Source organism: Cucurbita pepo, chromosome LG11 (genome assembly GCF_002806865.2).
Source record: "Cucurbita pepo subsp. pepo cultivar mu-cu-16 chromosome LG11, ASM280686v2, whole genome shotgun sequence".
Lineage (NCBI taxonomy): Eukaryota > Viridiplantae > Streptophyta > Magnoliopsida > Cucurbitales > Cucurbitaceae > Cucurbita > Cucurbita pepo.
In genome coordinates, this window is record NC_036648.1 from 6,676,748 (window position 1) to 6,689,223 (window position 12,476).

Consider the following 12,476-nt stretch of genomic DNA (forward strand, 5'->3'; position numbering starts at 1 on the left):
TAAAAGCATAAAGGTTCAAGACAACAAATCCTATCTTATAAAATAGGATTATCCTTTTAGTTTAGGTATAGTTGAGATTAGAATAAGCCAAAGTCCCTTATAAAATGACCTTTGGCAATAGGTGAACTCTCTCTTTGCTTGAAATTGTAACAATGTCTTCTATTGGAGATCTATTCATCTAGTTTATAAAAGTACTAAGAACAATATATATTGGTATTCTAAAGCATTGTAGTAGGTAAAATCATCCATCTTTATGCTACATACTCAAACTCAAACGTGTACCTCGAAGAACTTTAAATAGGGTTAGGCTCACGAAGCCGAACACGCCCTAAAATCAATTCAAACTCAAACGTCCCTACCAATCCAAGTATAACCTCTTTGGTAACGGTTTAAGCTCACCGCTAGCATATATTATCCTCTTTGGACTTTTCCTTCTAGGCATCCCCTCAAGGTTTTAAAACGTGTCTGCTAGGGAGAGGTTTCCACGTCCTGGTAAAGAATGCTCCGTTTCCCTCTCCAAACAATGTAGGATCTTACATCCTCTCTCTTCCCTTTGCTCATTGTGTGCACGCTTAATGAGCAATGTGCAATCATGTCCACGTCATGTGCATTCCACTCGAAATATTAGCAAATGTCATGTTCACCTTTGGCATTATCATACTTTAGAGAATATAAAGTCTCCCAAGGAAACATTCCTTTCCGCCAAGAAGAGGTTCCTCCACATGGAACCCAATTCCAAATTGCTTCTTAATCAACAGAAAGAAACAAGGAAAGGATCATAGAAATATAATGAAGGCACGTAGGAATCAAGAAAAGATCTCACAATCTCGACTTTTGGTACATATAGAATAAAATTACTACTCACACTTGAAACGTGTAACAATTCTTCTACTTGTACCAATGTGCCATTTTCCCTAATCCTTACCCACCAGACAACATCTAACTCGAGCATTGAGTAGGCTATATAGAAACCATAATTTAGACATGTTGGCCTTAGAGCATGATGATGTATTCTTGCAATTCAACAAAAAAATCTGCTTAAAATGATCAAAGAAAATAGAAAATCGAAAATCAAATATTAGAAATCAAATGTGTTGCCAAATAAACAGTAACCTCAATTCTTGGGCTGTGAATTGGCATGTTAATTCTCTGAAATTTTGACTGTGGGCCCATCATCGATATCCCTTCTTCTCCTTGATATTACCTCAGACGCCCAAGATCGTCCCAGCTCGGTCTGAAACTTCCCTACGTGCTTAATGGAATAAGTAGGGTTCTACAAGTGGAATAAGAAATGACCAACACAAGAAACCCAGGACTAATTTAAATTAATTTTGAAATGTACAGTTTACTACTTAAGAACAGAAAGATGGCTTACTTTGGTAACTAGTATGGGGTTTACATAAATGTCACTTGATTTGTCAAAAAGAAAAGAAAAAAAGAAACATATTTAGTATGTCGACCGATAATGGGGTTGGCCCCATTGGGGTCTAAATCGTATGGTTTAGATCACAATAGCTGAATAGACAGACAGGAAAGGCTGGACAAGAACAAGTATTCGTGTTCGTTATACCTCTTTTATGAGATACTACTTTTACACAAAACAGCATTGATCATTTAATTTGTCAAAAGAAATAAATTAGCAAAGAAGTGACTTAGTGTGTGTTTGGCATGTCCTTTAAATTGCTTATTGGGATAAGAAGTGCTTTTGACCAACCAAAAGTATCCAAATTTTCGATACTTAAAAGTGGTTCAGAAGCTTCCAAAAATAGATAAAAAAGCAGCTAGAGCACTTTTAGAGTAAGGATTACACAAATTTTCAAGTGCTTATAAAATAAATGTTTCACTTCAAAACACTTTTTTTAAAAAAACATGCCAAACATACACCAAATAAAAGACCAAAGAAGAGAAATAAATGTACCCGCAGTTGACTGAAAAAACTCATCCAAATCCTTTCCTTGTTCTGCACACAGACAAATAACTTGGATTACCATCATCAATTGTAGTATTTGGCGTAGTAAAAGATTTTAATAAGACGAGTTATTTAAGACAAGAATGAACTAATGACCCTACTGAAAGTTTCAGGGGAAATATTAATTCCAAGAATTATGTCAGTCCAGTTGGAAGGTATAAAAAAAAGTTAAACCAGAGGGTCATCTGAAAGATGGCGTGAAACCAAGATTAAAAGGTTTAGATGCATCAGCCACCTGTCTGTGATATTAGCATCTGATATTCTTCAGAACATAAATGAAAGAAACAAAAGTACTGTGAAGATCTGAAATATTTGTGATACTCATTTACTGATTGTGGTGGGTAAGAAATTTATTGGCAGGTGAAGGTACAATTTTTTTTTTTTTTTTTTTTTTTTTTTTTNTTTATTGATGTTTGAAATTTATAAAAAGGATGGGTTATCCATGATATTTTTAAAAAACCTTTCCAATTTACAACGAGGGAGGTATGACTATAGGAAGCAAAAGTATTAAACAATTTAACCCAGATATAGCAAAAGTATTAAACAATTTAACCCAGATATAGCGTGGTATACAATATTGTCGAAAAGCGTAGTGTCAGCTTGTGCTTTCTCTGTGAATAGTCTCTAATTTCTTTCTTTGCACATGTCCAAGAGAAGCTATAATGAGATTTTTCCATAGCAAGACTCCTGCATTCTTGAAGGGGTGGTATGTCAAGGCCATGTCCAATAAATCTTTTACTTCCATGGGAAAAGTGAGATGTCATTTGAAGGTATTGAGGATCCTTCAAAAAATTTGAGCGCATGTGCATTGCATAAATAAATGGTTTAGTGATTGGTTGTCTTTCTTGCATAGTGGGCAGCAAGTTGGAAATAGTCATATAGGCTTTTTATTTTTTTTTTATTTTTAGATTTTCACTTGTGCTAATGGCTTTGTACTAATAGCTTTATGGCTATTTATGTCTATTTCAAAAAGAAGAACTTCATTTTTTAGGGTGATTTCCTTTCCATTCTGTCTTTGCTAGTGTGAATTTTATTGCATCTACTTTTTTCCCTATGTTCATCATCCAAGATACAAGATTTATGTTCATCATCCAAGATACAAGATTTGGTAGAGAAGACCCTGTTATGACTAGGAAGCCATGTCAATGAGTCTGCTTCTTTAGACAATACAATTGGGGCGAGGTCGAGGCTTAATTCATCCCATTCTGTAGTTTCGTTATCCTTTAGGTTCCTACCAAGCCTCACGTCCTATAATTTGTTGACATCATTCCATATTTCTTGGATCGTGGCCATTTTGCTATGAGAGAGTCTATATAGAAGTGGATACTGCAAGGCTAGCATGATGTTTCCAATCGAGGAATCGGTCCAAAAAGATGTGCTTCCTCCATCACCCACCCTACGGCGAATTCGGCTAGTGATGAGGTTTTGGTGTCTTTCCATGGCTCCTTTTCAGAAGAAGAGGGTCGATTTGTATATGATGTAGGAGTATATTTGACCTTTATAAGTTTTCTTCACAATACGCTTTCTTCGTGATTATATCTCTATATCCATTTGGCAAGAAGATCTTTATTCTTCTCCTTTATCAAAAATAGACCAAGTCCTACCATCAGACAAGGTGTGGACCATCTTTCCACAAAAGTTTATGATCTTCCTATAGTCGTAGCCATTTTTTTGTGGAATTTCAAATAGAGACATATAATAATAAGGGAGGTTAGAAAGTGTGGCTTGTATTGGGGAGAGCCTTCCACCTTTGGAAGTGTAGCATGATGACCATGTGGATAATCTTATTTCTATTTTTTCAATAATGGTCTTCTAGAATGAAAGGGATTTGTGGTCCCATTTAAGGGTAATTCTAGGTACATATTCGGCCATTAACCCTTTTTACAATCGTATCTCCTGCAAGGTCTTTGATAATTTTTGTGCTAACCAATAATCTTTGTTTTTTTAGAGATATTTTATCCAATGTTTTTTTTATGGAGGAGACATCTGACAAATCAGAGAAGAAGATGACATCGTCCACAGATTGAAGGTAGATTGAAGGTGGTTGATACTTATGCCTTCCCTTCCAACCTAAAAGCCCTTTATTTACCCTTTGTATTCGGCCTTGCTATGCTTCAAAGTACAAGACAAAACCTCCTGTTGATCTTAGCTAAGCTTCTTGATAGTTCCACAAATGTGGGAAAGAAAATCTGCTATTTCTCCTTTTTTTCATGCTATTCTTGATGGATGTAGTTTATGAGATGAACCGGCTATAAATATGAAGGGGGAAAGAGTACAAAACCATCCTCGCCAATAGGATTTAAAGACTTCAACAAACCGCTGTTACTTTCCCATACAAATGTCATAACAAAATTTGTAGTTTCCTCTCATATTTAACCTTTCAAATTTGACATATACTATCCATTAAAGAAAGCAGCTGCTTTTGAGAAATATGTCAAACAAGAAAAAATATGTGTTAATAGATGTCAGGAAAAGAAGACTAACCACTTTCATATTCCAAAGCTTGAAGAATCATCTCCACCTGTAGAAAACCATGAAAAAGTAAATAAAGGTTAACCGTGATGAGCATCAAACAAGAACTTCTTTGCTATCAAGCATAATTATCACATACGCCTACCATGTGTACTTCCTCGTCACACAGTTAATTACATTTCAACGATCCTCACATGGGAAAATAAAAATATCTTATCGTACCCTATTTCTCTCGCAAAAATTTTCATGAACCAACAACTGCCACAGCTGCCAGCTACATTTTTTTATCCATTACAGGCTATGAGCTAACTTCACAGTCTACTGCCAATAATAATCAGCTAAGGTAGATGAGAATTTATTTATCTTAGCATTTCCATTTTTAGAATTAATATATTGATCAATAAATTTATAAATGATATAATTATTGTGTAGAGTGCATATAGCATATGTGCAAGATGCTTGTTTGAAAGAACAACAGGAAAAAAAAAAACATCATTGGTGTCGAGAAGAGAAAAAACATAGCAAGTATTAAGCATCGAGCTTAGTTTCGTAACTTTCTAAGCTTACGTAGCTGACCTTATCAAGATCCTTCACAATTTTAGCTTCTGGTGAACTGTTATTTTCATACTCCATCCACAATTCACCTATTTCCTTGGCTGCAATTTTCACACATATTTTTATAAGAAAAAAGGTGTTGACAGACAAACCATGATGCATGCAGGAAAAATGTATCCTGACCCCTAGAATCTCAAAATAAATGACTGAATGGCATACCTCTTGAACCACCAAGCACTTTGCACATGTGGTCTAATGCTTCTTGTTCTCGTCTACTCTTTTCCAACTTTGAAACCCCATCAAATGGGGTAATGTCACCAACAATTGCTGTTCAAATGATATGCAAGTCATTGAAATTTTTTATTTAATAGCAGCACTCCCAACAATTCAAGATGAATATGGTTGGATGCCTACATAGATTGACTTCTAATCCTTTTCAAGGCTATATATTTATCTCGCCTTTCAATGTTACACTTTTGGAGAAATTATCAAACTAGAAGAAATAAAATTGGAGTTCAAAGAAAAATTAATCCCAAGAACATGAAGTTTGTTTCAGACAAATATCTAGGCAATATTGATATCGTTCTAATCCAACATTAGACAAAAGATGTTATCGCTGTCTCTTGTAAGGCTAATTAAGTCCAAATGACATTGAAACATAAAACAATAAAGGAAGGACAAGAAATTATAACTCACCTTCTGCAATGTCATGTACAATTGCCATTTTTATACACCTGAAGATATACATAAATATAGCATCAAAACACCTTCCACACAACAGTACAAGGGGCCGAAAACAATGACAATGATGAAGAGTGAAACATAATCATAAGAGCTGATCATAAAATGTTAGGAATAACAAACTTGTCTCTATCGATGCCCGGAATATCCGAACTAATGAGCGCCATTACTCCCATTCGGTACATATGATCTGCTATGGATTCGGGATCCTTGACTCTTCTACGAACCCAGCCAGTTCTTTTCGTAGTCTAATTCAGATTGAAATAAAATGGCATGATCAAACAACACTTGAAAACTGGAAAATAAATAACATAAACCAGATTTCCGTTTAGTTTATTGACAATCAAGCTATAAATGAATAGGAGAAATACAGACCCCAACCTTTAAACAGGAAAATGGGAATGAACATCATCCATTACTCGAGAAATACAGAAAAATCGACAATACTCGCCCTAGATATTTCATCCATTACTCGAGAAATACAGAAAAATCGACAATACTCGCCCTAGATATTCATCCAAACACAGAGCAAAGAAACCATAGATAAATTGGTTAATGCTTTAAATCCATCAAACAACTTGAAACTCTGGTTCCATTTTTGTATCCCTTTCCCTCACATTTCTAGCGAGGAAACCACCCATCAAACAACTTGAAACTAGAAAATGCATTGTTTGAATGGCAGCATTTAAGGTTACCTTGAGGCGCTGACAGAGGGTGAGAAAATCAATAGCCGAAGAAGCTGAAGCTGCTATGTCGGAGGAAGGAGGAGGGTTAAGAGCAGCGCCGCCGTCGACGGGCGTCGAGGAGGAAGGAGCTTCTCCAGTTGCCATAAACGAAGGAGAGCACAAGAGAGTTAAGCTCTCGAGTTTAAAAGAAATTTAAAATAGTTAATTTGGTTGGTTGGTTTGTCCCGAGTGCAACAAGGAGTGAGATCATACATTTTCAACCGTGCGGCGTCATGATTTTGACACACTCATTACAAGCTTTAACGGAAATCCAAGTCCCATATACATTTTCTATCCGTCTTTGTGGATTTGTTGAACCTTACGTGAGGTTTGTCTTCACCAACAGAACACAGCTCGTGTAGAATTCAAGCTGGTTCGGCTACATACGTGCGCCCGTGCATACATGTTCAATCGTTTGTGACTCTGTTTGACTTGACTCTATACTAAGTCAAGTCATCCCGACTTGACCTTGTCTCTACTATGCCCATGGTCTCTCTTGTGCACGCGAGTCTCAATTATGTCATCTAGATTCCCAATCACATGATCTTCATGTCATGATACCATCTCAAGTCCTAGGATATCATCGATCATCGTAGCTTACTCAGACATGTTCATCGAAAACGGTCCCATGTATTGTTCATCTCATCGGGATCTCCCGAATATCCATCTATCCGATTTCTATCGAGGTATTGGACCATCTCATGTCCGTGTCGTATCATTTATGGACTCTATACCAAATAGCGAGTGCACAACCAACCTTCGACAAATGGGGTGGGGCGCAATGTCAACACTGTCTTTAAAAAATTCATTTCAAAGGAAGTCGTCCGAGACACTCGTCTTGTAACGCTCGCTCTCATTGTGCCATAGAGTAGCTCGGTGGTAACGGGTGCATTTCCCATCCTTGTAGAGTAGACAGTAAATTGGGCCTAACTCAGCCCAATATACTATTAAAGAACACGGCCCAGAAAAAGTAAAATTGGGCCTAACTCAGCCCAATATTATGAAGAACACTGAAAGGCCCAAAGTCCAAAAAGAATCTATAAAGAGGCTTCTGGAATGAAATTGTCTTCGTTTCTTGCAACAAATTTATAAACGCAGAGTCTCGTCTTCTCTCCCTAAAACCCAGAATCTGAGAACCAAATCGTTCCAAAATCTTAGAATTTTGTTGATTCGTGGGTGAAAATGGTTCGGATAGAAATGGAGGAATCCGAGGACGAAGTTCCCAGTCCTCCGAAGGCCTCTGCATCAACCCAAAAAACGATGGATTCAAGCGGTGTTCCGTCAACATCTAGTGCGAGCAAAGAACCTTCCGATGGCTACGAGACTGCCAGCGATGGGGAGCTTGGTGATAGTGGTGATGAGAATCAACAGCATCCTGAACAACATCCAGAACACGAGGAACAAATTGCCGCGCTCAGTGAAGATGAGATTAAAGAGGTCTTTCCCTCCTTTGAGCTCTGTTTAGTGCTGTTTGTTTTTTTTTTTTTGCTTGGCAATTGGTTTCTTTTGCTTTCTGCGATCAGCATTATCGGCAATAACATTAATGATTCAATTTCTCTGGTATCCATTTTAACTTTAAAGTAGTTCATGTGTTGTTTTTCCCCTTCTCCAATTTCAATTTTGTTTGAAGTTTTCTACAGCTCTTAACCTGGACCGTAATGATGTTCGACGATTGGATCATTTACTCTGCTGACGATTTTGGTTCCACATTGAAATGTTTGAATGAGTATTGATGAATGTATGCAAATGAATTGTCTTCATATCGCTTTGATCTTGATATCACGGACAGTTGATTTGTGTTTTCGTGTGCGAGAAGAAAAACCCGTTCTCAAAGAATTTCGGATTGTAGGGAATTTTAAGTTGTGGATATTTTGATGGAGCCAAGGGAACTGTTGGACAGCTTGTGATTTGTTTAGGATCTTGATTTTCCTTGTTGGTTGGGATGACATGACCTACCGACATGATTCTTATACAGCTCTCGTTGATTATTTTCCTCTAATTATGAGAAACAGGTCTCTTTTATCTAGAAATAAGTAATTGGTAAATGGATATCTAAGCTATTAAAATTTTGTTATTGACATGATATGTTCGTCCTTCATGCAAGCTTAAAATTTTCTTGGTTCATTTTTTCTTGAGTCGTGTGGATCTGAATCTTTCTATTACATATCTGGCAGAAAGCCTTGGCTGAAGCAAATAATGCAAAGTTGGCGGGCAATAAACTGTTTGGAGAAGGGAAATATGAGGAAGCAATAATGGAGTATGATCGTGCTTTGAACATTGCTCCGGACATGCCCTCTGCAGTGGAGTTACGGTCCATATGCCATGCAAACCGTGGCGTGTGTTTTCTGAAACTAGTATGTTTTCTCGATCTGAAATGAAAAAGACTGCCTTGTGTTATCTTGTTTATATATTTTTCTCCATTTTTTTTTATGCATTACAGCCATATTCATATTTTTTATGTCTTCACGAATGTCACTAGAGGGTTACACGTCCAATTTTAATGATCTATGCGATCTTACGTTAGCATGCTTAATTTCTACACGGATGCTGTTGTTAGTCCCAATTTCAGTTTTTGTTAATCTTGAGGCTATTATGAGTGGCTTCAATAATCACCAACCCAGAAAGATGGTGATTTATTGAAATTTCCATTCATAAATATAGGAACATGTGCAATTTTGTGAAGACCTTGAATAATTTGGGGGATGTGCTGTTGCTTTCTCTCCTCCTCCCTCTTTTAAATTGGAAACAGAAGCTTTTGAATGACCTGAAAGTACAAATTTGAAATCACCTCTCCATGTGAAAGATTCATTTTTTCTGATATCATGTGGTCATTCTTTCAAACTCGTTGTGTAGGATCTCTGGACTTTGCCGATTAATGCCTAGTCTTCGGGCTAGAAAGGAGTTGAAAACTCTTAATCGGGATAGATATAAGCTACTATTATTTCTAGGATACTGTTAGCTGCTTCTTCTTGGGGGATGATGGACAAATATTTTATAATTACTCTGTGATTTTTTGACTTGGGGAGGTCTTTTGGAATACTTTTGCCCAATTTCAAGTAGAAGCCTCGTCTACGCTCGGCATTAATGATTTCGATATCTAAGTTGAACCCATTAAAAATAAATACATAAATAAACTGAAGTCGGGAGGGCTATCGCATGAAAATTATGATCCTTCAAAAAGCCAAGGCCTTGAGGATGTATTTGTTCTGTTCACATGCCTCAAATTTCTCCTTTGTCACTAAATATTAATATTATGCATGTATATTTTAACTTCTTAGTGCATGCATCTGAATTTTGGCTGTCTTGTGAACTTAATTTGTTCGCTAAACATTATTTTGGTCTGATTGCTTCCATTTTTCAATTAAGATGGATTGAATCTAGACCTTTCTTGTGAGGTTTTGCTTTAATTCCACATGCATTTTTTCTTCTCATCAGCAGGATAATGTATGTTTGTATCACGTAGTGATTATCTTGAACATAATTTGTTTTAAGGAAAAATATGATGAGACGATCAAAGCATGCTCAAAGGCAATTGAAATCAATCCTGCATATGTCAAAGCTTTGTCTAGAAGAGGAGAGGCTCACGAGAAGCTTGAACACTTTGAGGAGGCCATTCATGGTAAACTTTGCTTTGCTTATGTTACCTTAAAATGGTCAATCTTGCCTGCAGTTGTTTTCTTTAGAGCTTTCCATTTTGTTCTGGAACTGTTGTAGTAATCTTCCTTCCAACATATATCTTATCTATTTACAGATATGAAAAAGATATTGGAATTGGACTCGTCAAATGACCAAGCTAAGAAGGCCATCCGTCGCCTTGAACCATTAGCCGAACAAAAACGAGAAAAGATGAAAGAAGAGATGATTGGTACGCAGCATTATACTGTTTTAAAAGTCTTTTCAGTATCGTATTTCATTATTCTTTGTTTTAGAATCTGCTTCCCTACCGTTCAAAGATTAGTCACATGCATGCGAAGTAGTCGTTATTTCTCGATGGATGTTGCTACGCGCTAACAAAGAACCATGGCAGAGCCAATCGAGTTTTTTCATTCTAACTTTTTTACATATATAATCTTTATGTTAAACAAACTTTAAACTCGTAATTACTGCATTTTGTGCATCTAGACGAGTGAATACACATTGGATGTCGTTCGAACAATTACTTCGTCTTCCAAGTCGATATTTTTTGACCCTATTCATGAATTTGCAATGCTTCTGTTTGAGCAGGAAAGTTAAAAGACATGGGCAATTCTTTGTTGGGTCGTTTTGGCATGAGCGTGGACAACTTCAAGGCTGTCAAAGACCCAAATACTGGTTCCTATTCGATTTCATTCCAACAATAGCTTGGCTTTACCCGATTTGTATTTACGACGACGATGGTAAGAGAATAGTATACGGAAAAAGAATAAAAATCGATACCCGTTTGTACCGGGCGTTGTTCATTCCAGGATTTAATGAATATAATTGATGGTAGTGTTAAAATTTGGGGGTATAGTTTACTTGATCTTTCAGATGGCAAATTGCTGCTGTGTTTCCCCTGCATGCTGCTTTATTTGTTGGTTGTACCTTATGATTGTAGACTTTGCTGATTTGTTTAGTTCAAGGGTGATTTGTGAGTTTCAGTGAAGTGCATTAACTAAGTTTAATTAGTGCAAATCTTGACTTAATTGACATTAATGAATTCTTAGAGATTTTACCTCTCTATTTGTTGAAAATATAAGGTATGTACACATTCCATCAAAGTGTTGGGTAAAAATTGATTCATCTTCTNATTAGCAGAAATGGAATAAAATTTTTAAAATTACAGCACTTGTAAGTTTAAGAGATTAATTTCTATGTACACATTCCATCAAAGTGTTGGGTAAAAATTGATTCATCTTCTTAAATTGGGACAAAATTGACTTTCTTCCCAATAACATTTTTTTTAATATAGACAGAAAATACATGTATTAAGCGGCGGAGGGAATGGAGCAAGGACGAGGATAGAGAATACAATACTGTTTCAGCTCGTTTATGCGGGAATTGGGTACGGATGGAGATAGGAAATATAATATTGTTCCAACTTGTTTATGCGGGAATTGGATAGGGATGGGGATAGGAAATATAATATTGTCCTAGCTCGTTTATGCGGGAATTGGGTTAGGACGGTGATAGATTGTCTCGGTTCGTTTATGCGGGAATTGGGCAAGGATGGAGATAGAGAATATAATACTGTCCCGGCTTGTTTATGCGGGAATTGGGTAAGGACAGGGAGAATATAATACTGTCCCGGCTTGTTTATGCGGGAATTGGGTAAGGACAGGGATAGGGAATATAATACTGTCCCGAAAAATGTTTTCCAATCCCTCCTTAATTTCCGGTCTTCCCTTTCGGACATCTCTATAAATAAAATGGACATCTCTACTTTTCTAAACCTAAACCAATAAAATTCATCACATAATATTTCATTTCACAACGGTAAAAGCTAATTAATATGATTATTTTTCGACCTAAAAAGGAATATCATCTATAATGATAGACTTTTTTTTACCTAATCATGACAATTCGTTGCTACATAATTGTCCTCAAAATTATGACTCAAATTTTAACGTGTCAATCTTTTTTTATATATTAAACGCAAAATGCATATTAACACAAACTCAATTTCTAACCTCGAACATTGTTAAAATATTTAGGTCATAAAAAGTCAACGGATAACTCGACTATTATTAATATTATTATTTTTATTGCTATATAAGCTATATTACCTTAATAGGAAAGTATTAGGATATAGATGGAAACAATGAACGGAGACGAATCTTTTTTTATTTATTTAAAAGGTAAGGGTACTAATGTAATTTTAGAAAGTTTAAGGAGTATTTTTGAACCAAACATTATTTTATTTTTATTTTTATAAAAGATCTAATTTGAACGAAAGTAAGTTAGGATTATTATTATTATTATTTATATATAATTTGAAGGTTTTTTTTATAAAAAAAAAATAATTTCTTAAAAATTTTGTTTCATTTTTCTCTTAA

At 35.9% G+C, this 12,476-nt stretch overlaps 2 protein-coding genes across 3 annotated transcripts; one reads left to right on the forward strand and one right to left on the reverse strand.

Moving 5' to 3' along the window:
* Positions 1-787: 787 nt before the first annotated feature.
* Positions 788-6,577, reverse strand: LOC111806190 (HD domain-containing protein 2-like). Of its 2 annotated transcripts, none has more exons than XM_023691571.1 (8): positions 6,433-6,577; positions 5,861-5,985; positions 5,693-5,730; positions 5,216-5,323; positions 5,018-5,097; positions 4,454-4,490; positions 1,919-1,960; positions 788-1,234 (listed from the first exon to the last, which is right to left on the reverse strand). In XM_023691571.1, the coding sequence occupies exons 1-8, from the start codon at positions 6,565-6,567 to the stop codon at positions 1,206-1,208; spliced, it is 594 nt and encodes a 197-aa protein (XP_023547339.1). In that variant the 5' UTR covers positions 6,568-6,577; the 3' UTR covers positions 788-1,205. The 2 variants fall into 2 exon arrangements, with proteins under 2 accessions (XP_023547339.1, XP_023547338.1); XM_023691570.1 differs by having other exon boundaries at positions 788-1,245.
* A 955-nt stretch (positions 6,578-7,532) lies between these two features.
* Positions 7,533-11,086, forward strand: LOC111806188 (tetratricopeptide repeat protein 1-like). The gene is made up of 5 exons (XM_023691569.1): positions 7,533-7,899; positions 8,637-8,816; positions 9,955-10,081; positions 10,214-10,327; positions 10,687-11,086. Exons 1-5 carry the CDS (start codon positions 7,645-7,647, stop codon positions 10,800-10,802), a joined length of 792 nt encoding a protein of 263 aa, XP_023547337.1. The 5' UTR covers positions 7,533-7,644; the 3' UTR covers positions 10,803-11,086.
* The last annotated feature ends 1,390 nt before the right edge of the window (positions 11,087-12,476 follow it).

Excerpts from the sequence above, each read along its gene's own strand:
- LOC111806190 (XM_023691570.1), bottom strand. The coding sequence starts at position 6,567 with ATGGCAACTGGAGAAGCTCCTTCCTCCTCGACGCCCGTCGACGGCGGC. Across the intron at positions 5,731-5,860 it reads CCGGGCATCGATAGAGACAA|GTGTATAAAAATGGCAATTG; the intron begins GTTTGTTATTCC and ends GTATATCTTCAG. Across the intron at positions 1,246-1,918 it reads GTTTTTTCAGTCAACTGCGG|GGAAGTTTCAGACCGAGCTG; the intron begins GTACATTTATTT and ends TTAAGCACGTAG.
- LOC111806188 (XM_023691569.1), top strand. The coding sequence starts at position 7,645 with ATGGTTCGGATAGAAATGGAGGAATCCGAGGACGAAGTTCCCAGTCCT. Across the intron at positions 7,900-8,636 it reads GTGAAGATGAGATTAAAGAG|AAAGCCTTGGCTGAAGCAAA; the intron begins GTCTTTCCCTCC and ends CATATCTGGCAG. Across the intron at positions 10,328-10,686 it reads GATGAAAGAAGAGATGATTG|GAAAGTTAAAAGACATGGGC; the intron begins GTACGCAGCATT and ends CTGTTTGAGCAG.